At 57.3% G+C, this 20,017-nt stretch overlaps 3 protein-coding genes across 4 annotated transcripts; 1 reads left to right on the top strand and 2 right to left on the bottom strand.

Annotated features, from left to right (window-relative positions):
* LOC125685595 (uncharacterized) lies at positions 1–3,686 on the top strand. Its single transcript, XM_048928845.1, has 2 exons — positions 1–1,751; positions 3,579–3,686. The coding sequence occupies exon 1, from the start codon at positions 130–132 to the stop codon at positions 1,195–1,197; it is 1,068 nt and encodes a 355-aa protein (XP_048784802.1). The 5' UTR covers positions 1–129; the 3' UTR covers positions 1,198–1,751; positions 3,579–3,686.
* Positions 2,436–6,133, bottom strand: LOC125685597 (CD5 antigen-like). 2 transcript variants are annotated; one of them, XM_048928848.1, is made up of 5 exons: positions 6,041–6,133; positions 5,739–5,768; positions 4,472–4,783; positions 3,620–3,936; positions 2,436–3,534 (listed from the first exon to the last, which is right to left on the bottom strand). In XM_048928848.1, the coding sequence occupies exons 1-5, from the start codon at positions 6,072–6,074 to the stop codon at positions 3,526–3,528; spliced, it is 702 nt and encodes a 233-aa protein (XP_048784805.1). In that variant the 5' UTR covers positions 6,075–6,133; the 3' UTR covers positions 2,436–3,525. The 2 variants fall into 2 exon arrangements, with proteins under 2 accessions (XP_048784805.1, XP_048784804.1); XM_048928847.1 differs by having other exon boundaries at positions 4,472–4,786; positions 6,041–6,120.
* A 217-nt stretch (positions 6,134–6,350) lies between these two features.
* On the bottom strand, positions 6,351–19,886 carry LOC125685577 (soluble scavenger receptor cysteine-rich domain-containing protein SSC5D-like). The gene is made up of 11 exons (XM_048928713.1): positions 19,783–19,886; positions 18,634–18,896; positions 16,494–16,520; positions 14,901–15,215; positions 14,763–14,828; positions 13,305–13,664; positions 12,671–12,838; positions 11,972–12,286; positions 8,450–11,707; positions 6,845–7,948; positions 6,351–6,658 (listed from the first exon to the last, which is right to left on the bottom strand). Exons 2-11 carry the CDS (start codon positions 18,656–18,658, stop codon positions 6,369–6,371), a joined length of 5,928 nt encoding a protein of 1,975 aa, XP_048784670.1. The 5' UTR covers positions 18,659–18,896; positions 19,783–19,886; the 3' UTR covers positions 6,351–6,368.
* Positions 19,887–20,017: the final 131 nt, after the last annotated feature.

The following is a 20,017-nucleotide window of genomic DNA, read 5'->3' on the forward strand; positions in this document are numbered from 1 at the left end:
AAAGGTTAAAGAAAGACTAACTAGATTAAACTCAATATTATTAAACATTGGATTACCTTTATTAATACTGATCATTGTTCTATAAGTTTTAGTGATTTAGTCAGGCTCAGGGTGAGGGGAACACAAAGGATGCATCTGCGTGTTCCCCCTTATTCTGCTCTTAGTGTGGGCTGCCTGGTGTCCCAAAATCAAACTTGCCCCTGCTCCATGAAAAGGTGTGGGGCTGCACCAAAAGACGTGGGGCTGCAGAGCCCATTTCTGTCTCTCCCCCTTTTCCAACATCCATTTTTCCCCCTCGAATTCCCAGGCTTTCCTCCCTCATCTCCCTGTTTCCCACCACCACATCTTTCCAGTTGCCACAACCACATCCCTCTCCCCAAATTTACACATCCTTATGTCTCTCTCTCCCCCTTTTCCTATCCCTATATCCTTCCTTCTTCTCACTTCCCCCATCCACATCCTTCTCTCCCCACTTCCCCATATCCTTATACCTCCCTTTTCCCTCTTTTCCACATCCATATCCTTCCTCTATCTTTTCTCTATCATATCCCTTCCTCTTCCTCGTTTCCCATATCCCTATACCTCCTTCTTCCAGTCTTCCATATCCCCCATCTCTCATTTCCCACAGCCCCAGTTCTTACATCCATACTTTTCCCTCTCCGTTTTCCCACATCCTTGTATCACCCTTCTCCCTTTTTTTCAACACTCATTTACCTTCTTCGCCCTCTTTTTCCATATCCCTATGCTTCCCTTTCCCCATTTTCCATATCCACATTCCTCCCTTTTCCCATGCCCATATCTCTTTGCCTCCCTTTTCTTGCATCCATACCCTTCCCTTTTCCCTATTTCCCACAGCCCCATCTCTCTCTCTCCCCTTTTCCCCACATCCTTATGCCTTCCCTCTCCCCACTTTCCATAACCCCTCTCTCTACCATTTTCCACAGTCCTATCTCTTCCTCTCCCCCTATCCCATGGGCATATCCCTCCTCCTCCCCACTTCCCACACCCATATCTCTCCTCCTTTTCTCTTTTCCTACATCCTTATGCCTTCCTCTTCCATTTCCCATATCCACATCTCTCTCCCACCCCTTTTCTTTCATCCTTTCCCATGCCCACATCCTTTCCTCTCCTTTTAATCCTGTGGTAGTGGAAGTGGAACTAGATGGGCTTTACAGTCCATTCTGTGCCATTCTATGATTCTTCACATCCTTATCTTTCCCATCCCTATATCCTTCCTTCCTTCCCACAGTCTCATCCCTCCTCTTCCCATTTCCCATGACCATACCCTACTCTTTCCCCATTGCCTATGCCCTTTCCTCACATCCTTATCCCTCCCTCTTCCCTATTTCCCACTGTGCCATCTCTCCCTCTCCTTTTTCCCACAGCCATATTCCTGCCTCTCCCCAGTCCCCATGACTGTATCACTCTCTCTCCCCTCCCTCCCTTCAACTTTTTGCCACTCTCTCCCCTTTTCCCACACCCTTTTTTTTCCCAAGACCACATCCCAGCCCATTTCCCACAGCCCCATCCTTCCCTCTCTCCCCATAGCTGTTCCCTCTCCCTCCCCACCTGCTCTTTCCCCTATCCCAGCTGCTTGCCCTGACCCCAGCTGTCTGGGCCATAATTAACCCCTGACACATAATTAACACCTGACAGCACATTAGCAGGCCCTGCTGGCACGTGGAAAGGTCACTGAGCTGCACCTCTCACCCTGTCCTCTCCAACCCCATTACAGAGAGCAGATGCTGATGGTAGGGGTGTCCCCTTGCTATGGGGCAGCGGGTGTGGGGCTGACTGCTCCGTCACCATCCTGCCCCATTGAAAAGCATCAACAGAGCCCAAAGCAGAGACGAGGCCCAGCGCCAACCCCATGGCATCCAGCCCTGCGGGGGTGGCTGGGGGCGGGGGCACCGACAGCTGCTGGGACACAGAAATAGCCAGGGCCAGGTGGCAGAGCTCAGCCTTGGGGATGCAGCCAGGACCTGGCCTCGTGCCGAGCCTCAGTAGTTAAGGCCAGCCCAGTGCCCCTGGGCTTGACCCCCACATCCCTTTCTGCTGGGGGCAAACTCCACTCCCCCTTCCATAAACCCCAATGCCCCCATTGCTGAGCTGCTGCACTGCTGCCCACTCCTCCATGCTGTGACATCTGTAAACCCTGCCCCCGTTGCCCCCACTGTCCAATTATGTGCCCTCCCAGCCCCATTGCCTCACTCCCTTCCCTTCCCACAGCTCCTAGTACCCCCACTCCTTGCCCTTCCACAAACCAACGGCTTCCTTCACCCCATAACCCACCTCATGGTCTCCCATTGCCCCATATCCACCCACTCGCACCCCATCTCCCCTCTGGCTGCCCCCCCCAGCTGCCCCCCCAGCAGGGACTGGCCCCAGCCCCACATCCCAGAGCTGCTGGCTGGGTGCCGAACCCATGCCCTGGCAGCAGGTGCCGGCAGCAGACAGGTGGCTGGTAGGATTAGCACTAACGAGTAGTTTCATAATGGGGTCAAGAGGCCATGGGGGGGAGGGGGAGACAGGACAGGGGGACTTCAGCAGCACACCTGGGCCAGCCAGGACCCCAGCACCCAGTGTGACACTCCATCCCAATGTCACCCCACTGCCCTAATCCCTGCAGCCCTGGGCAGGTTCCATGTTCATGGATGCTGCTCGCTTTTAATGACATTATTAAAGGAATAGGGGTGGGGTGGGGGGTGGCAGCAGATGGGGCTGAGGACCTGGATCCTTTTTGATTTTTGACCCTGCCTGGATTTGGGGGGTCTTGCTTGCATTTTGAGTCTTTTTTGGGCTGGGAGTTCTCTTTGGACAGGGAATCCTGATTGTGCTCCTCTATTTGTGCTCTCCTATTTGGTTTGGGGTTCTGTTTGGCTCTGGATCCTGTCTGGATGTGGGGTCTTGTTTGGTCTCTGGGTCCTTTTTGCTTTTGGGTCCTATCTAGGTTTGGGAGTTTGTATTTTGGGTTCTGTTTGGGATGAAGGCCTGTTTGGTTTCGGGTCCTGTTTGGGCTCAGGACTCTTGGGGCTCTGGGTCTTGTCTGGAGATGGGATCTTGTTTGGGCTTAAGGACCTGTTCTGTTTTGGGTCCTGAGTTCAGGGGTCCTGTTTATATTTTGAGTCCTGGTTAGTCTTGGGGACCTGTTTGGTTTTGGGTTCTGTTTGGACTCAGGATCCTTTTGGGGCAGGGGATACTGTTTGGGCTCTGGATTCTGTTTGGGTTTGGGTTGTGTTTATACTCTGGGTCTTGGCTGGATGTGTGGTTTCGTTTGGGCTCTGGGTCCTTTTTGATTGTGGATCTTGTCTGGTTTTGGGAGTCCTGTTTGTATTTTGGGTCCTGTTTGGGCAGAGAGTTCAGCTCAGGCTCAGAGTTCTGTTTGGCTTTAGATCCTGTTTGCACTCAGGATTTGTTTGAGTTGCAGTCCTGCTTGGGCTCGGGGTCCCGTTTGGGTTCCTCACACAGATGCTGCAGGAGGGACAGATGCAGTTCCTGACACTAGTGGGGACAGCGCCATGATGCTCAGGGATCCTGTAAGGAGAGAAGACTGAGCATGGCTGAACCCTGCTCCACAGGGCCCCGCGGCCATCACCAAGCTGTGGCGGCAGCCCCACACCTGGCATACAACTCCGACATCCTCGCGATGGGTGCAGTCATGATATCCCCACATACGGTGCGCGCAGTCCTGCAGGCTCTTCTCCTGCCCTCGGCATCGGACGTCATCCAGCCAGATGTGCCCAACACCGGGCCCGAAACGTGGCCGCTTCCCATCCATGCCCTGCGCCTCACCGCAGCCCAGCTCCCGGCACACCACAGCCGTGTTGGCCCCTCTCCATCCATCATCGCACACCGTGCCCCAGCGCCCGGCTCGCTGCACCTCCAGCCGCCCCGCACAGCGCCTGGGCCCCCCGGCCAGCCGCAGCCTGAAGGGCTCTGCGGGGACACAGCAGTGACACGAGGTCTTGATGTGACGCGGGCCTCGCTGTGTCCCCTCCAGGCCCTGCCGTGACACCAGGCTTCATCATGTCCCCTCCAGGCCCCACCATGATGCCAGGCCTCAGTGTGTAGACACCAGGCCCTGCCATGATAGGCCTTGCTGTGTCCCCACCAGGCCCTGCCATGACACCAGGCCTCACTGTGTTCTCACCAGGCCTCAGTGTGTCCCTATTAGGCCCCACCATGACCCCAGGCCTTGATGTCCTCACCAGGCCTCACTGTGTCCCCTCCAGGCCCTGCTGTGACACCAGGCCCCGCCATGACACCAGGCCTCACTGTATCCCCACCAGGCCCTGCTATGACCCCAGGCCTCCCTGTGTCCTCACCAGACCTCACCGTCTCCCTCCCACCATGACACCAGGCCTCACTGTAACCCCATAAGGGTTACAGTGCCCCTCCCATGCCCTGCCATGACCCCAGGCCCCGCCACATCCCCGCTAGGCTGCAAAGCCCGGTCCTGCCCCACGCTCACCCTCGCAGTTGACAGCAGCCACGTGGTTGGACGGACAGGACGCAGCGTCACCTGGCTGCAGCTCACAGTGCTCCAAGTCCAGCTCCTGCCCTGCACACAGCACCTGACGCAGACCCACCGCGTTCCCCTCAGTCATGGGTGGGCTGCAGGGCACCGGGATGGCACGGGGGCGGCCGCAGCCCAGCTGGCGGCACAGGACGCGGGCAGCTGCAAGGTCCCAGCCCACGGCACAGACCGAGGCCCAGGAGCCAGCCTGCAGCAGCTCCACGCGGCCCTGGCATCGGGAATGGCCGCCGGAGAGCTGGGCAGGCACTGCTGGGGAGAGTGGGAGAGTGAAGTGTGGCCCTCCCAGTGCTGCACCAACCTGACCAGCACAGCCCCAGTCTGCCCAGTGCGGCACCAGTTTGTTTAGTACAGCGCCTAGTCTGGCTCAGCACAGTCATAGCGAAGCCCCAGCCCAGCTCCAGCATGCCCAGTTCAGCCCCACACTGCCCAGTTCAGCCTCAGTCTGCTCAGCTCAGTCACAGCAAAGCCCAAGCACAGCCCCACTCTGCCCAGTTCAGCCCCAGTCTGTTCAGCATGGTCCCAGCACAGCCCCACTCTACCCAGCTCAGCCCAAGACTGCCTCGTTCAGTCCCAGTTTGCCCTGCTCAGTCTCAGTATTCCCACCACACTCTTGGTGTGCTCAGCACAGCCACAACACAGCTCTTGTCTGGGTCTCTGGGTCTCATTCCCAACCTGCCTCATTTGGCCCCAGCTCGGCATCAGCACAGGCCCGGTCTTCCTATCTTGGCCCTTGTCTGTCCAATTTGGACTCAGTCTGCCAAGCACAGCACCAGCATGGCCCAGTCTACCCAGAACAGCCCCACTACAGCTCCAGTGTGCCCAGCTTAGTCCCGGTTTGCCCAGAACAGCCCTATCACAGCTGCAACACAGCCCCAGTCTGCCCAGCACAGTCCCACTATGGTGACCCAGCATAGTCCCTGTGTAGCCTGTCTGTCCTGTACAATTCTAGGCTGCCCAGTAGGCTGCCCAGTACTGTTCCAGTCTGCCCAGTTCAAACCATCCCACCTGTTGCCCATGCCCTGGTGCCTGCCCATCCAGCAACTGCTGTCCCCCGGGCACCCAAATGGTATATGTGGGGACATCCCAGGACACGCAGTGACCCCCCGTGATGCCCAGTGACCCCTGCTGACATCCAGGACACTCAATGACCCCAAGTAACACCCAAGTGAACCCCACTGACACCCAGTGACACCCAACATACCAGAACCAATCACGGCACCGCAGCACAAAGCTGAGGGGGAGAGAAGTAGGAGTTGGAAAGAGACAGAGACATCCACAGACCATCCAAGACCCTCAGGACCCCCCAGCCCACTGACACACAACATAAAATGTTTTCCCCCCAGTTCTGTGTGCCCCCAGCTCTGTACCCCTCCTTTTCCTTCAGTTCTGCCCACCATGCATCCCAGCTTTGCCTCCCCATGTGCCTCCACCTCTGTGCCCCTCATTTGCCTCCCATCTCTACACCTTCCATTTCCCCCAGCTCTGCACCCCCCATGTCCTCACCCAGGCACAGTCCAAGGCTACGCAGCCCCCCCATGCTGGCAGCAGGGCCTCCCCAGCCACTGGGGCCACCCTTTTAACAAGGGGGCCTCGGGGGGGGGGGCAAGGGGAGGAATCGAAAGCTGAGAGCAGGAACCCCGCAGCAGCCAAGCAGGCGCCAGGATGGGATGAGTCCTTCTCTCCCTCTCTCTCACCCCCCCTCCCCCTCTTTCACCATCTCCTCCCTCTCCTTCACCTTCTCTCTCCCCCTCCCCCTCTATCTTCTCTCCCCCTCTCCCCTTCCCCCTCCCTCTCCCTCTTCAACACTCAAGATTGGTGAACCAGCCCAGCTTTATTTCCCTTGCCTCCTGTGCAAGGCCCCTCTCTGGATGCCCACACCCCCGTACAGCCTGGGGGGGTCCTCCAGGATGTGCTGCCCCACAGCAGCCAGCCTGCCCAGGCGGCGGGTGACGGCCTCCAGGCGCTGAGCTCCTCGCCGCTGGTTGCGGGCCAGGGCCCGCAGTTGCCCCCGCAGCTCCCGCACCTCCCACAGCAGCGCCCTCAGGGCAGGGGCCACACAGGATCCCCCCCGATCCCATAGTGCAGAGAGTGTTGGCACCGGTGGTGCTGGTTGGGCTGGACCTGTGGGGCGAGAAGCAGAGAACCCCTAAATCCTCTGTGTGCGTATGTTTGTTCCCCCAGGGCAACCACTCTCAGAGCAAGGGACCCCCCCAGCACCCATCCCTCCTCTCTGCAAGCCAGTGGTCTCAGCATGTGCAAGCCCTGCATCTCATGGGTCCAAGCCTCACCCACACCCCCAAGACCTACCTGCACATGGGGGTCCAGGCAGTACAGAGCTTGCAGAATGGGTGCGGAGAGTCTCTGTGGGTGCTGGGGGGGTCTGGGTGCTGAAAAACTTAATGGGGTGCCGGAGGGGTGCTTGGGGAGTCTGAGTGCTGAAAGTCTCCAGTGGATGCTGGACAGGTGCTGAGGGAATCTGGGTGCTGGGGGGATCTGTGAGGTGCTTAAAGGATCCTGGGGGTGTCTGGGTGCTGCGGGGCTCTTTGGGGTGTTGGTGGGATATGGGGGAGGTCTGAGTGCTGAGCAACTTCATGGGATGCTTAAGGGATGCTGGAGGGTTCTGGGTGCCAAAGGTATTCATAGGGTGTTGTAGTGTTGATGGAGGCCTCTGGGTGCTGGGGGGTTCTGTGGAGTGCTGGGGCAATGCAGGGGGCCTCTGGGTGCTGAAGATCTCAGTGGATTGTTCAGTGGGTGCTACAGGGGGCTGACTAACAGAGGTTTCCATGGGGTGTTGGGTGGGTGCTGGGGGGACCTGTGTGCTGAAGATCTCTGTTAGATATTGGGAGAGTGCTGAGGGACTCTTGGAGCTGAGGGTCTCTGTGGGATGCTGGGCAGATACTGGGGGTTTCTGGGTACTGAGAGGTTTAACGGAGTCCTCAGAGGGTGCTGGGAGGCTTTGGGGTCTGGGGATATCCATGGTGTGCTTGAAATTAGCAGCATTCATGTAAGGGCTGGTGGGATCTATGGGGCGCACAGTGAGTACTGGGGGGCTCTGAGGGCTGGGGTCCCTTGATGGTGTCTGGATAAAGAGGTCTGGGGGTGTCGAGAAACCAGAGGGCTCTGCAGGGGGATGTTGGGAAAGCACAAGCTCTATCGAGGCAGTGGGGCTCTCTGGAGGGTGTTGGATGGATGCTGGGTGTCCCTGGGTGTTGGGGATCTCAGGGTACTGGGTAGGTTCTGAGGGTCTCTGGGTACTGGGGACCTCTGTGAGGTGCTGTGAGTGGGTGCCAGAGACTGGACTCAGTTGAACAGCAATGGCAGGAGAGACAGCCAGCCCCTGGGTGGAGCCCAGAGATGGAGAGGGTGATGAAACTCTAGTGGGCAGAGCAGAGATTCCCATTGGACCAGCACCTGGGGAGGAGACACAGCCCATGAAATCCCCCCCAGCACTCCTCAGCCATCCATTGCCCCTCCTTCCTCTCCTGCACCCCTTCTGCTTCTCCTCTCCCTCTCAAACACTTCCACCTACAGCCAGCCCATTGCTTTGGCCTTCCTCCTCCTCCTAATCTATTGTTGCCACTTCATCCATCTACCCATCCATCCATCTACCCATCCATCTACCCATCCATCCATCCATCCATCCATCCATCCATCCATCCATCCATCCATCCATCCATCCATCCATCCATTCCCCCATTTATTGTTCCTTGATATCTTTCTATCCACTCAGTCACCCCCCTCCAAACTTTCTATTCTTTCTTCCTTCCCCTTTTCTGTCATTTCAATCTCTCCTTCCCCCTTCTGCCCAACCACACAGACTTCTTGCTGTCCATCCACCCCAGCCCTCCAACACTTTGTTCTTTTCCTTAACATTACTTTCAAGATCTTGCAGCCCTATATAGTAGTCTGAACCTGATTCTGCTGTGGGAAGTGTTCTCCTCCTGATTCCATCTGATGCTAGTTCTTCTGTGGGATGAGTCCTCCACGTGGGATCTCTTAGACTTGTTTCTGCTGCAATATATTTACTCTCCATTGTGCCTTTGAGATTTTTTTCTGCTGAAGGATGTTTGCTTCTCACAGTACCATCTAGATCAAAATCGGCTGAAGAATGAGTGTCCCATGCAGTACCTTCTGCATCAGATTTGGGTGCAGAACGTGTGCTCCAGGTAGAAATACCTGCTGTGGGATATGCACTCCATATGCTAACACCCAAGCTCAATTCTGCTGAAGAATGTGCACTCTGCATAGTACCATCTGGATCAAGTTCTTCTGGAAGATGTGTGGTCCATACAGTACTTTCTGGATCAAGTTCTGCTGCAGGATGTCTGCTCCTCATGGTAACATCTGGACCCAGTTCTGCTGCAGGATGTCTGCTCCTCATGATAACATCTGGACCCAGTTCTGCTGCAGGACTTGTGCTCCTCATGGTAACATCTGGATCCAGTTCTGCTGCAGGATGTCTGCTCCTCATGGTAACATCTGGACCCAGTTCTGCTGCAGGACTTGAGCTCCTCGTAACATCTGGACCCAGTTCTGCTGCAGGACTTGAGCTCCTCGTGGTAACATCTGGACCCAGTTCTGCTGCAGGACTTGTGCTCCTCATGGTAACATCTGGACCCAGTTCTGCTGCAGGATGTCTGCTCCTCATGGTAACATCTGGACCCAGTTCTGCTGCAGGATGTCTGCTCCTCATGGTAACATCTGGACCCAGTTCTGCTGCAGGATGTCTGCTCCTCATGGTAACATCTGGACCCAGTTCTGCTGCAGGATGTCTGCTCCTCATGGTAACATCTGGACCCAGTTCTGCTGCAGGACTTGAGCTCCTCATGGTAACATCTGGACCCAGTTCTGCTGCAGGACTTGTGCTCCTCATGGTAACATCTGGACCCAGTTCTGCTGCAGGATGTCTGCTTCTCATGGTAACATCTGGACCCAGTTCTGCTGCAGGACTTGAGCTCCTCATGGTAACATCTGGACCCAGTTCTGCTGCAGGACTTGAGCTCCTCATGGTAACATCTGGACCCAGTTCTGCTGCAGGACTTGAGCTCCTCGTGGTAACATCTGGACCCAGTTCTGCTGCAGGACTTGTGCTCCTCATGGTAACATCTGGACCCAGTTCTGCTGCAGGACTTGTGCTCCTCGTGGTAACATCTGGACCCAGCTCTTCTAGAAGATGTGTGGTCCACACAGTATTTTCTGGATCAAGTTCTGCTGCAGGACTCGTGCTCCTCATGGTAACATCTGGACCCAGTTCTGCTGTGGTCCCTTCTAGAACTGATTCTGCTGTAGGACCTGTGCTCCTCATGGTACCTCTTGGACCTGGTTCTGTTGCAGGATGTGTGCTCCCCATGGTACGATCTGGACCTAGTTCTGTTGTGGGATATGTGCTCCCCATGATACCATCTGGAACCAGTCCTGCTGTAGGACCTGTGCTCCCCACGGTACCTTCTGGACCTGGTTCTGTTGCAGGATGTGTGCTCCCCATGGTACGATCTGGACCTAGTTCTGCTGTGGGATATGTGCTCCCTGTGATAGCATCTGGATTCAGTCCTGCTGTAGGACCTGTGTTATTCATGCCACCTCTAGGGTCTGGTTCTACTGAAGTATGTGCACCTCCTATGTTACCATCTGGGTCCAGTTCTGTTAGAGGATGCATGCTCACAGTACCTTCTGGACTCAGTTCTGTCATAGGATCTGTGCTTTTCACGGTACCTTCTGGAGCTGGCTCTGCTGTGGGATATATGCTCCACATGGTTCGTTCAGGACCTAGTTCTGCTGCATGTTGAGTGCTCCTTACGGGACCTTCAGAACCCAGTTCTGCTGAGGGATGTGAAACCCAAGAGGTCCCTTCCAGACTTGGTTCTCCTGTAGGAGCTTCACTCTTCGTGGTACCTTCTGGATCTGCTGCTACTACTACAGGAAGTGTGCTCCCCATGGGATCCCCTGGACCTGGCTCTCTCAGGCTGCGGTTACTCCATATGGCAGCACTTGCCTGGAGCTTCGTGGTAAGGGCTAAGTCCTGCTCTGCATTAGACCTGGTGCTCTGTGTGACACCAGCAGTCTCCTGTCCCATATTGCGTTGGGTAGCACTAACAGCATCCCATCCTGCCAGCCCCTGGGTGCTCCTGGTGGAACCAACCGGAACCTGTCCTGCTTGAGGCTTGGTGCCTGGTGTGGTCCCCACCAAAACCCAAGGCCTGGTGCTCTGGTTGGCTCCCACAACAACCCGCTCTGCTTTGGGATGGGCAATCCACATGGTACCAAGCGGATCCCGTCCCACTTTGGGTCGAGTGATGCGGACGGTGCCAGCTGGATCCCATCCTGTCTTGGACCTGTTACTGCCAGCTGGATCCTGTCCTGCTTTGGTCTTGTTGATGCCAGCCGGATCCCGTCCTGCTTTGGTCTTGTTGATGCCCACCAGATGCTGTCCTGCTTTGATTTTGTTGATGCCAACAGAATCCCGTCCCACCTTTGACCTGTTGGTACCAGCTGGATCCAATCTCACTTTGGTCTTGTTGATGCCAACAGAATCCTGTCCTGCCCTGGACCTGTTGATACCAACTGGATCCAATCTCACTTTGGTCTTGTTGATGCTAACAGAATCCCGTCCCACCTTGGACCTGTTGGTGCCAACCAGATCCAGTCCCACTTTGGTCTTGTTGATGCCAACTGAATCCCGTCCCACCTTGGACCTGTTGGTGCCAGCTGGATCCCATCCCACTTTGGACCTGGTGGGGCCACCAGTCTCCCGTCCTGCCTTCAGCCTGGTGACGCCAACTGCCTTGGGCTTGGTGCTCTGGATGATGCCAGCTGGATCCTGTTCTGCTTTGAGTCGGGTGATCCTGATGATACGGATGGGATCTCGCCCTGCTTTGGTTGAGGTGGCACTGACTCGACCCTGTCCTGCAGATCGTGTCATGGTGCTGGAGACACTGGTGGTAGGATCCTCTCCTGAGGATCGTGAGGTAGTGCTGGGGACACTGGTGTGTAGATCCTGTCCTGTGGCTCTTGCACTGGTTCTAGTGACACTCACAGTTGGATCCTGTCTCTGGGGATGCATGGGAATGATTGTGGTCAGAATCTGTCCTAGAGGACGTCGAGGGATGGTACTGGCTGGACCCCATCCTGGGGGAGATGAGGAGGTCGCCACAGGTGACAAGTCTTCTGGCCCTGAAAGCAGTGAGGAAAAATTCAGTCCCCTTCCCACAACCCTTCTATTTGTCGGAGTCCTCCCTTTCCCCTCACCAGGGCGATTCTCGGGGACAGTGTCCAGCCTTAGAGGCACCCAAGAGGCTGGGACATCCCTTGGGGACATGTTTTTGGGAGCTCTGGAAGGGACCCCAGCAGGAAGAGGCATGCACCGTGTAGTCTACGCCCACAGAAGTGACAGGGTACAGGATATAGGATCTCTGCCCTTTACCAGGTACACCTTACCTGTGCAGATGACAGCGGCGTCCTCTTGGTGGTCACAGTTGTGCCTGCCCCAAGGCCCAGCTGGGCAGTGCCACAGTGCAGCCTCTGTCCCACTGCACTTCACGTCATCCAGCCATATGGGGCCAATGCCAGGGCCAAAGTGGGCGCTGCGGAGGGCTTTGCGTGCGGCCCCACAGCCCAGCTGCCTGCAGACCACAGCCGCATCCAGCAGGCCCCAGCCATCATCACAGACCGTGCCCCAGCTCCCAGCATGCAGCAGCTCCACGCGCCCTGCACAGCGCCCAGGGCCCCCAGCCAGACGCAGCAGGAACAGGGCTGGGGAACAGCCAGCACCGCATTACTGCCAGCACCAACACAGCTACTGCATTTGGAGATGGAGGCTGCGTCCCTGCATCTTCCCTGCTGCATCCCTGATGTATCTTCATCCTCTTTCCATCTCCCCTCCAGCCCACCTCCATTCCTCCTCCATCCCCTCTCCACACCCACTCTATCTTTTCTCCATCTCCATTCCTTTCCCTCTCCATGTCTTCTCCATCTGTCTCCAAACCCTCCATCACGTCTCTTCCACCACACCTCATCCCCATTCCCCTCACCACCCTCCTCCATCCCTTCCCCATCCCCTCTCCTTTCACAATCCATCCCCAACCCCATCCCATCTCCATCCCCACTCCATTCCCACTCCATCCCTTCTCCTCCTACCTGTCTGTGACGTCCCTGCTATGGGCCAGCTGCTTGGTGTAGGCTGAGGGGAGGTGGTGCTGTGGGGCCGGACACTCACATGCGGCACAGCAGAAGGGGGCACCAGCAGTGACCTGGTGGGCAGCTGTTCGGGAGGGGGCTGCATGGGGTCTACCCCAGTCAGCTCATCTGGGGGAGGCAGGAGAGCAGCGTGAGCCTGGTGGTGCACTGTGCACACCTGCCTTGTGCATGCACCTGACCCCATGAGCTCACATGGTCACTGCTCTCTGCATGTGTTCACATAGCATATGCACTGCACCTTTTAATGCTGCTGCGTGCAGCGCACCCTGCTGCCACCCTGTTTGCAATTTAGCTGCACATGCACTGCCTCAGGAGCACTGCGTGAGCACGGAGACTTCATACAGACTGCATAAACACTGCATTTCTCTACTCCATATGCATGAACAAGAGCACAGTGAGGTGTGTGCACGTTATGCATGACTGCATAGAACTGCATGCATGCCAGGAGCATACTGCACTTCTCTATAGAAATGCATGTACTGCATGCACACTGGGAGCACACCGCACAGCTCTGCAGAGCTGCATGCACTGCAGGGAGCACACCAGGCTGCATGCACGATGCATGGGCATGTACCTGCACAAATGACAGATGCATCCTCCCGGTGGTGGCAGTCGGTGATGCCCAATGGTGCAGCTGGGCACTGCAGCAATGCTGACTCGTTCCCCCAGCACCTCACATTGTCCATCCAGATGGGGCCGGTGCCCTCACCAAAAAACGCCCCACCAGGTGCAACCAGCGCAGCTCCACAGCCCAGCTGCCTGCAGACCACGGCCGCATCCGGCAGCCCCCAGCCATCATCACAGACTGTGCCCCAGCACCCGGTGTGCAGCAGCTCCACGCGCCCCGCGCAGCGCCCAGGGCCCCCAGCCAGACGCAGTGGGTATGGGGCTGGGGAATAGGGCACCCACATTGCTGCTGGCACCAACTCTGCTGCTGCGTTTGGGGTTGAGGCATGTGTCCCAGCTGTCTCCCTGTCTAATCCTCCCCATCCCTGCTTCTTTCCTGCAGTATCCCATCTCCACCTCCACTGCATTTGCATTCCTTCCCTCTGCACTTCTATCCACCTGTCTGCACCTATCCAACTCCATTCCCACCCCCATTTCTTCACTACTCCATCCCTTCTCCATGTCTTCTCCATTCCAGAGACTTCTACTCGCCTTCCCTTCCCATCTCCTTCCCCAATCCATCTCTAATCCACCTCCAACCCATCCCCTCTTCATCTCTCTCCATCCACACTGCATTCCCTCTCCATACTTGCTCCCATCTGGCTCCATCCCCTGTTCCTTCCCTGATACGTCCTAGCTCCTGCCTTTCCCATCTCCATCCCCTCTTCATCTTCATCCATCTCTTCTGATTCCACATCCACCCCATCTCATTCCCTGCTTGATCCCCACTCCTTCCCTCCTCCCCCCCTTCCCTTCGCCACTCCCTTCTCTATCTTTCTCCACCCCTTCTGATTCCAGCCCTTCTGATTCCAGCTCTATCCCCTCTCTATCTCAGTTCTATCCCCTCTTCATCCCTATTTCTTCTGGCTCCATCCCTGCTCTTTCCATGCTCCTTTCCCACTCCATCCTTTTCCCCTTCCCTTTTCCATCCCATCCACCCCTTCTCCTTCCATGCTCCTTCCCAAATCCATTTCATCCCCGTCCCATCCCCATCCCAGCTCCTCCTATTCTCCTTTTCTGTCCTATTAAACTATTTTGTCACCATCCATGCCATCCCCACTCTACCCCCACTCCATCCCCTCACCATCCCCACAACCATACCTGTGCATGCTGTCACCTGTGCACCCCATACCATATGTTCCAATGCACCCCTACATCCCCGTGCATGCTCTGTGCATGCTGTGAAGCCTGAAACCCTGCACCCAATCCTAATGCATGCTGCACCCATGCACTCTATAACCATGTCTGCACACCATATGCAGCCCTGCACATCATACCCGCACAAGTTACACCTGCCATACTGCATCTGTGCATCCCATACTGCACCCTGAACCCCGTGCAACGCTCACAGCCATGCAACACTCACCATCTGTTGGGGTGCTGCCAGCAGTGCCAGTGGGCTCCGTGGTTCCAGGCGACAGCAGGGGATGAGCTGTAGAGATGCACGCCATGATGTGGGGCTCCCTCTTTTCTCCCCTCCCTCACCCTCACGCCCGCTGCCCACCTGAGCACACAACGCTGGCATCCTCCTCGTGGGCGCAGACATGGCTGTGCCACCCCCGGTGCCGGCACTGGACAAGGCGCTGCTCATCGCCGCTGCACCGCACGTGGTTGAGCCAAATGGGGCCGGAGCCTTCCCCAAACCAGGCTCCCGATGGGGCAGCCAACGCAGTCCCACAGCCCAGCTGCCTGCAGACCACCGCCGCGTCCGGCAGTCCCCAGTCGTCGTCGCAGATCGTGCCCCAGCTCCCGGCGTGCAGCAGCTCCACGCGCCCCGCACAGCGCCCAGGGCCCCCAGCCAGGCGCAGCGGGAATGAGACTGAGGAATGCCATTGCATATGGGGCCACCAGCACCACCAGGACCCACCATCACCCACCGTGTGCTCTGGGACTTGCTGGGACCCATTGGGAATCTGCTGGGACTGTCTGGGATGTGCTGAAACCCACAGGGACACCTGCGTGCTCTGGGGTTCCCTCTGGGTTCACACTGGGAACTGTCGGGACCCTACAGGAATTTCTGGGACCCCCACATGCTCTGGGACCTACTGGAACCCACTGGGAACTGTTGGGACCCTCTAGGAATTTCTGGGACCCCCACATGCTCTGGGACCTACTGGAACCCACTGGGAACTGTTGGGACCCACTGGGAGTTTCTGGGATCCCCATGTGCTCTGAGATACTTTAAGCTGACCGACTGGGACCTACTAGGAACTGTTGGGTCCTACTGGCAACCCTGCATGCTCTGGGACCCTGGGACCTGCTGGGACCCACTGGGATCTGCTCTGGGACCCATTGGGACTTGCTGGGATCCTGCATACTCTAGGATCAACTGGGATGCACTGGGAACTGATGTGACCCTCTGGGAATTCCTGGGACCCCCACATACTCTGGGATCTATTAAGATCAGCTGGGATCTACTGGGATCCGCTGGGAATCCGACATGCTCTGGGACCCACTGGTATCTGCTGGGACCAGTGTGTGCTCTGGGACCCCTCGGGACTTACTGGAACCTCCTGGGACCCCCACATGCTCTGTGGAGACTGCCTGGGACCTACTGGGAATGGCTGGTACCCTCCCATGCTCTGGGACCCACCAAGATTTATCGGGACCCACAGGGAACCACTGGGAGCCACTGGCACCACTATGTGCTCTGGGACCCATTGAGATCTACTGGAAGCGGGTGGGACTTGCTGGGACCTACTGAGATGTTCTGAAACCCATTGAGAGCCACTGGAACTCACTGGGACTTGCTGGGATCTACTTGGACCATTGAGTGCTCTGAGACATTCTGAGACCCACTGGGATCTACTGGGACTCACTGGGACCTGCTAAGACCCCTGCATGCTCAGGGACCCACTGGGACCTGCTGGGATCTATTGGAAACTGCTGGGATCTACTGGGATTTACTGGGACCCTCAGTATCTGGGACTGCTGTGTACTTTGGGATGCACTGGGATCATGTGCATACACCAGGGCCTACTGGGACCTAGAGGGACCCATTGGAGCCTACTGGGACCTACTAGAACCCATTGGGATGCAGTGGCAGTGACAGGAATGCTGTGGGGCAGGGACCCTCAACCCAGCCCCGTGCCAGTACCTGTGCCAGGGAAGGCCAGAAGCCCCACTGGAGACGAGAGAGGAAGTGAGGGGATGCTGCACCTGCCCAAGCCCCTCCAAGACCCCCAGGATGGAGCCATGGAGCCACAAGGAGCTTGGAGCCAAGGGTCCTACCCAGGGTGCAGGACTCAGCACCCAGAGTCCAGCAACCAGCAACCAGTGCCCCATTCCAGTGACCCATGACCACCGTCATCCCAGCGCCATTCCCAGTGACCAGGACTAGTTCCATTCCCAACGCCATTCCACACACCTCATGACCAATTCCATTCCCAGTGCCCCACGACCAGTTCCACTCTCAGTGCCATTCCCAGCGCCATTCCCAGTTCCATTCCCACTGTCCCGTTCCCAGCGCCATTCCCAGTGCCCCATAACCAGTCCCATTCCCACAGTCCCATTTCCAGTGCCCCATAACCAGTTCCATTCCCAGTGTCCCATTCCCAGTGCCACATGACCAATTCCATTCCCAGTGCTCCACAACCACTGTCCCATGACCAGTTCCATTCCCACTGCCATTCCCAGTGTCCTGATCTCAGTGCCATTCCCAGTTCCCCAAGACCAGATCCATTCCCAGCGCTTCATGACCTGTGCTCCATGACCAGTGTTCCATTCCCACTGCCCCATAACCAGTTCCCTTCCCAGTGTCCCAGTCCCAGCATCATTCCCAGTGCTTCATGCCCACTGCCACACCCAGTGTCCCAATCCCAGTGCCATTCCCAATGCCCCATGACAAATTCCATGCTCAGTGCACTCCCAGTGTCCCAATCCCAGCGCCATTCTCAGTGCCCCATGACCAGTTCCTTGCTCAGTGCCATTCCCAGCATCCCAATCCCAACGTCATTCCCAGTGCCATTCCCAGTGTCCCACTGTCCCATTCCCACTGCCCAGTGACCCTTGACTAGTTCCTAGTAAGCATTTTTCAGCGCCCAATTCCCACTCCCATTCTCACTTCCTCATGACCAGTGCTCAATGCCCAGTACCCTTCCAGTGTTCAGCAATCACAGACCACTATCTGCCCCATAAGCACTGCCCCATGCCCAGTGCCCATTTCCCTTCCCAGTGTTCAGTTCCCTTTCCAGTGCCCAGCACACCACAGAATACCCAGTGCCCTGCCCAGTGCACCCACAGCCTTCCCACTACCCACAGCCCAGTGTCTAGCACCCAGCACAGCTTGCAGTGCCCACTCTGCTGCAGCACCCACTGCACTGCCTGATGTCCACTGCAGCACTACCACAATACCCCATGCACTGCCCGGTGCCCCATGCAGAGCCCAGACCCCTGATGTGCCCAGAAACTTTGCAGCACCCCTGCAGTGCCCAACACAGCGCAATTTCCCTGCTGCGTGTGCAGTGTCCTTGCAGTAATCCTGCAGTGCACAGCCTCATTGCATTGCCCTTTGCAGTGCCTGTCGCAGTGCCCAGACCCTTACAATGCCCACACCATGCTCAGTGCCTGTGCAGTGTCCAGTGCAGTGTCCAGCTTGCCTGCAGTGTCCACGTGGTGTCTGCCGTAGAGGGCAGCCCCATGCAATGCCCGGTGCAGTGCCCACAAAACACGTAGAGCCGTGCCCATGTAATGCTCAAAGCAGTGCCCACGCTCTGCCCAGTGCACACCTCTGCAGTTCCAATTGCAGTGCCCATGCAGTAATCATGCAATGCTCAGTGCAGTGTCTACACAGTGCTCAGAGAAGCACCCATGCAGAGCTAATGGAATGCCCATACAATGTCTAATGCAGTGCCCATGCAGTACCCACGCGGTGTCACAGTGCCCAAAGCAGTGCTCAGAACAGTGCCCATGAAATGCACAGTGCAGCATCCGTACAGTGCAGTGCCCATGCAGTGCTCAAATATTGTCCAGCACAGTGCCATGTAGGGCCCACAGAGTGCCCATGCAGTGCCAAATGCAGTGCCCATGCAGTGCCGACCGCAGTTCTCATGCAGTGCCCAGCACAGTGCCTTGCAGTGCTGAGAGCAATGCCCACATAGTGCCCATGCAGTGCCCAGCACAGCACTCAGCTCCCCTTGCAGTTCCCATACTGTATGCAGGATATACCCATGCCGTAGCCATGCCATCTCCATGCAGTGCCATGCAGTGCCATGCAGTGCCATGCAGCATGTGCTCACCCAGCAGCAGCAGGGTCGGGGCCATGGCGTGTGCTGGTGCAGGATGGAGGAGGCCCGGATGGAGGCGGCGAGGCCAGGGATGACTCAGTGCAGCCGCTTGCTCCCCCCCTTGGCTAGGATGGAGGGGGCTGGAGATGGGGGGCACGGGATACCCCTGCGGTGGGACATCTGGTCTGTGTGTGGGGTCCTGCTGTGGGGTCTCCTGGGCACTGCCCCCATTAACCAAGGCACAGAGGGGAGTCCTCGGAGGATGAGGGTTAATGCTGGGGGGGGGGGGGGGGTTGGGTTAACACGTGCAGGCACCCACGCACCCACGTGGCACTGCGGGGGGGTGGGGGGGGAACAGGGCTGCACGTGGCCATGGAGTCAGGGCCGCGTGTGAGCAGCTGCACATGTGCATGGGAGACACTGCAGATCTGTGGGAACACACACACACGGGCAGCCACTGTGTGCTGGGGGAAGGGGGGCACTGGGAGCATACTGGGAGACACTGGGAGATGTACCGGGGACAGTTGGAGCATACTGGGAGATGTGGGAAGCATTCTAGGGGACACTGAGGTCTACTGGGGGCTATAATGGGGGAAACTGGAAGCATTTTTGGGGGACAGTGAGATCAGACTGGGGGCATTCTGGAGAACAGTGGGGATATACTGGGACCACACTGGGGTATTCAGGAGCCATACTAGGGGACACTGAGGGTACACCCCTACTGGGGTATACTGGGGGCCATAGTGGGGGCACTGCAAAGAACAATGGGATCAGACTGGGGGCATTCTGGGACTATAATGGGATATACAGCAGCCATACTGGGGTATGCCAGTACCATACTGAGGAAAAACACGGGGACACTGGGCCACACCAGGGAACACGAGGTATACTGCGGGCACTCTGGGGCATGCTAGGATTATATTGATTTTTACTGGGAACACACCGGAGAAGGCCCAAAGGCCATACTGGGGGCATGCTGCAGGCATACTGGAAGACATGGGGGGCACACTAGGGGGCACTAGGGGCTATACTGGTGTTTAATAGGGGCGTTCTGAGGGACAGCGGGGTCAGACGGGGCTATACTGGGACCATACTGGGATGTGCTGGGGCCACACTGGGGTATAGCGGTAACACTGGGAACACGCTGAGGGTCACACGTACCGTACTGGGCTGCACTGGGTTGTACTGGGGGCATAGTGGACCCAGCGGGGTTGTACAGCCGACACCAGGCGCTCCCGTTCCCCCTCCCGATGAGCAGCCGCGGCCCGCCCCGCTCCCTCCCCCCTCCCAACCCGCCCACCACCTACTGCGCAAGCGCCTCCCGCTGCTTCCGCCCCTGCCGAGGCCCCGCCCCCCGCGGCGACCAATGGGGTTCTCCCATTCCATCCGCGTCGGA

Source organism: Lagopus muta, chromosome 28, assembly GCF_023343835.1.
Source record: "Lagopus muta isolate bLagMut1 chromosome 28, bLagMut1 primary, whole genome shotgun sequence".
Lineage (NCBI taxonomy): Eukaryota > Metazoa > Chordata > Aves > Galliformes > Phasianidae > Lagopus > Lagopus muta.

Coding starts and splice junctions, on each gene's coding strand:
- LOC125685595 (XM_048928845.1), top strand. CDS start 130: ATGCATCTGCGTGTTCCCCCTTATTCTGCTCTTAGTGTGGGCTGCCTG.
- LOC125685597 (XM_048928847.1), bottom strand. CDS start 6,074: ATGGGGGGGCTGCGTAGCCTTGGACTGTGCCTGG. Junction 5,769..6,040: donor TAGCCTTGGACTGTGCCTGG/GTGAGGACATGG, acceptor TCTCCCCCTCAG/CTTTGTGCTGCGGTGCCGTG. Junction 3,937..4,471: donor GGCTGCTGTCAACTGCGAGG/GTGAGCGTGGGG, acceptor GTGTCCCCGCAG/AGCCCTTCAGGCTGCGGCTG.
- LOC125685577 (XM_048928713.1), bottom strand. CDS start 18,658: ATGGCCCCGACCCTGCTGCTGCTGG. Junction 16,521..18,633: donor CCCGACCCTGCTGCTGCTGG/GTGAGCACATGC, acceptor TCTCGTCTCCAG/TGGGGCTTCTGGCCTTCCCT. Junction 11,708..11,971: donor CGCCGCTGTCATCTGCACAG/GTAAGGTGTACC, acceptor CACTGCTTTCAG/GGCCAGAAGACTTGTCACCT.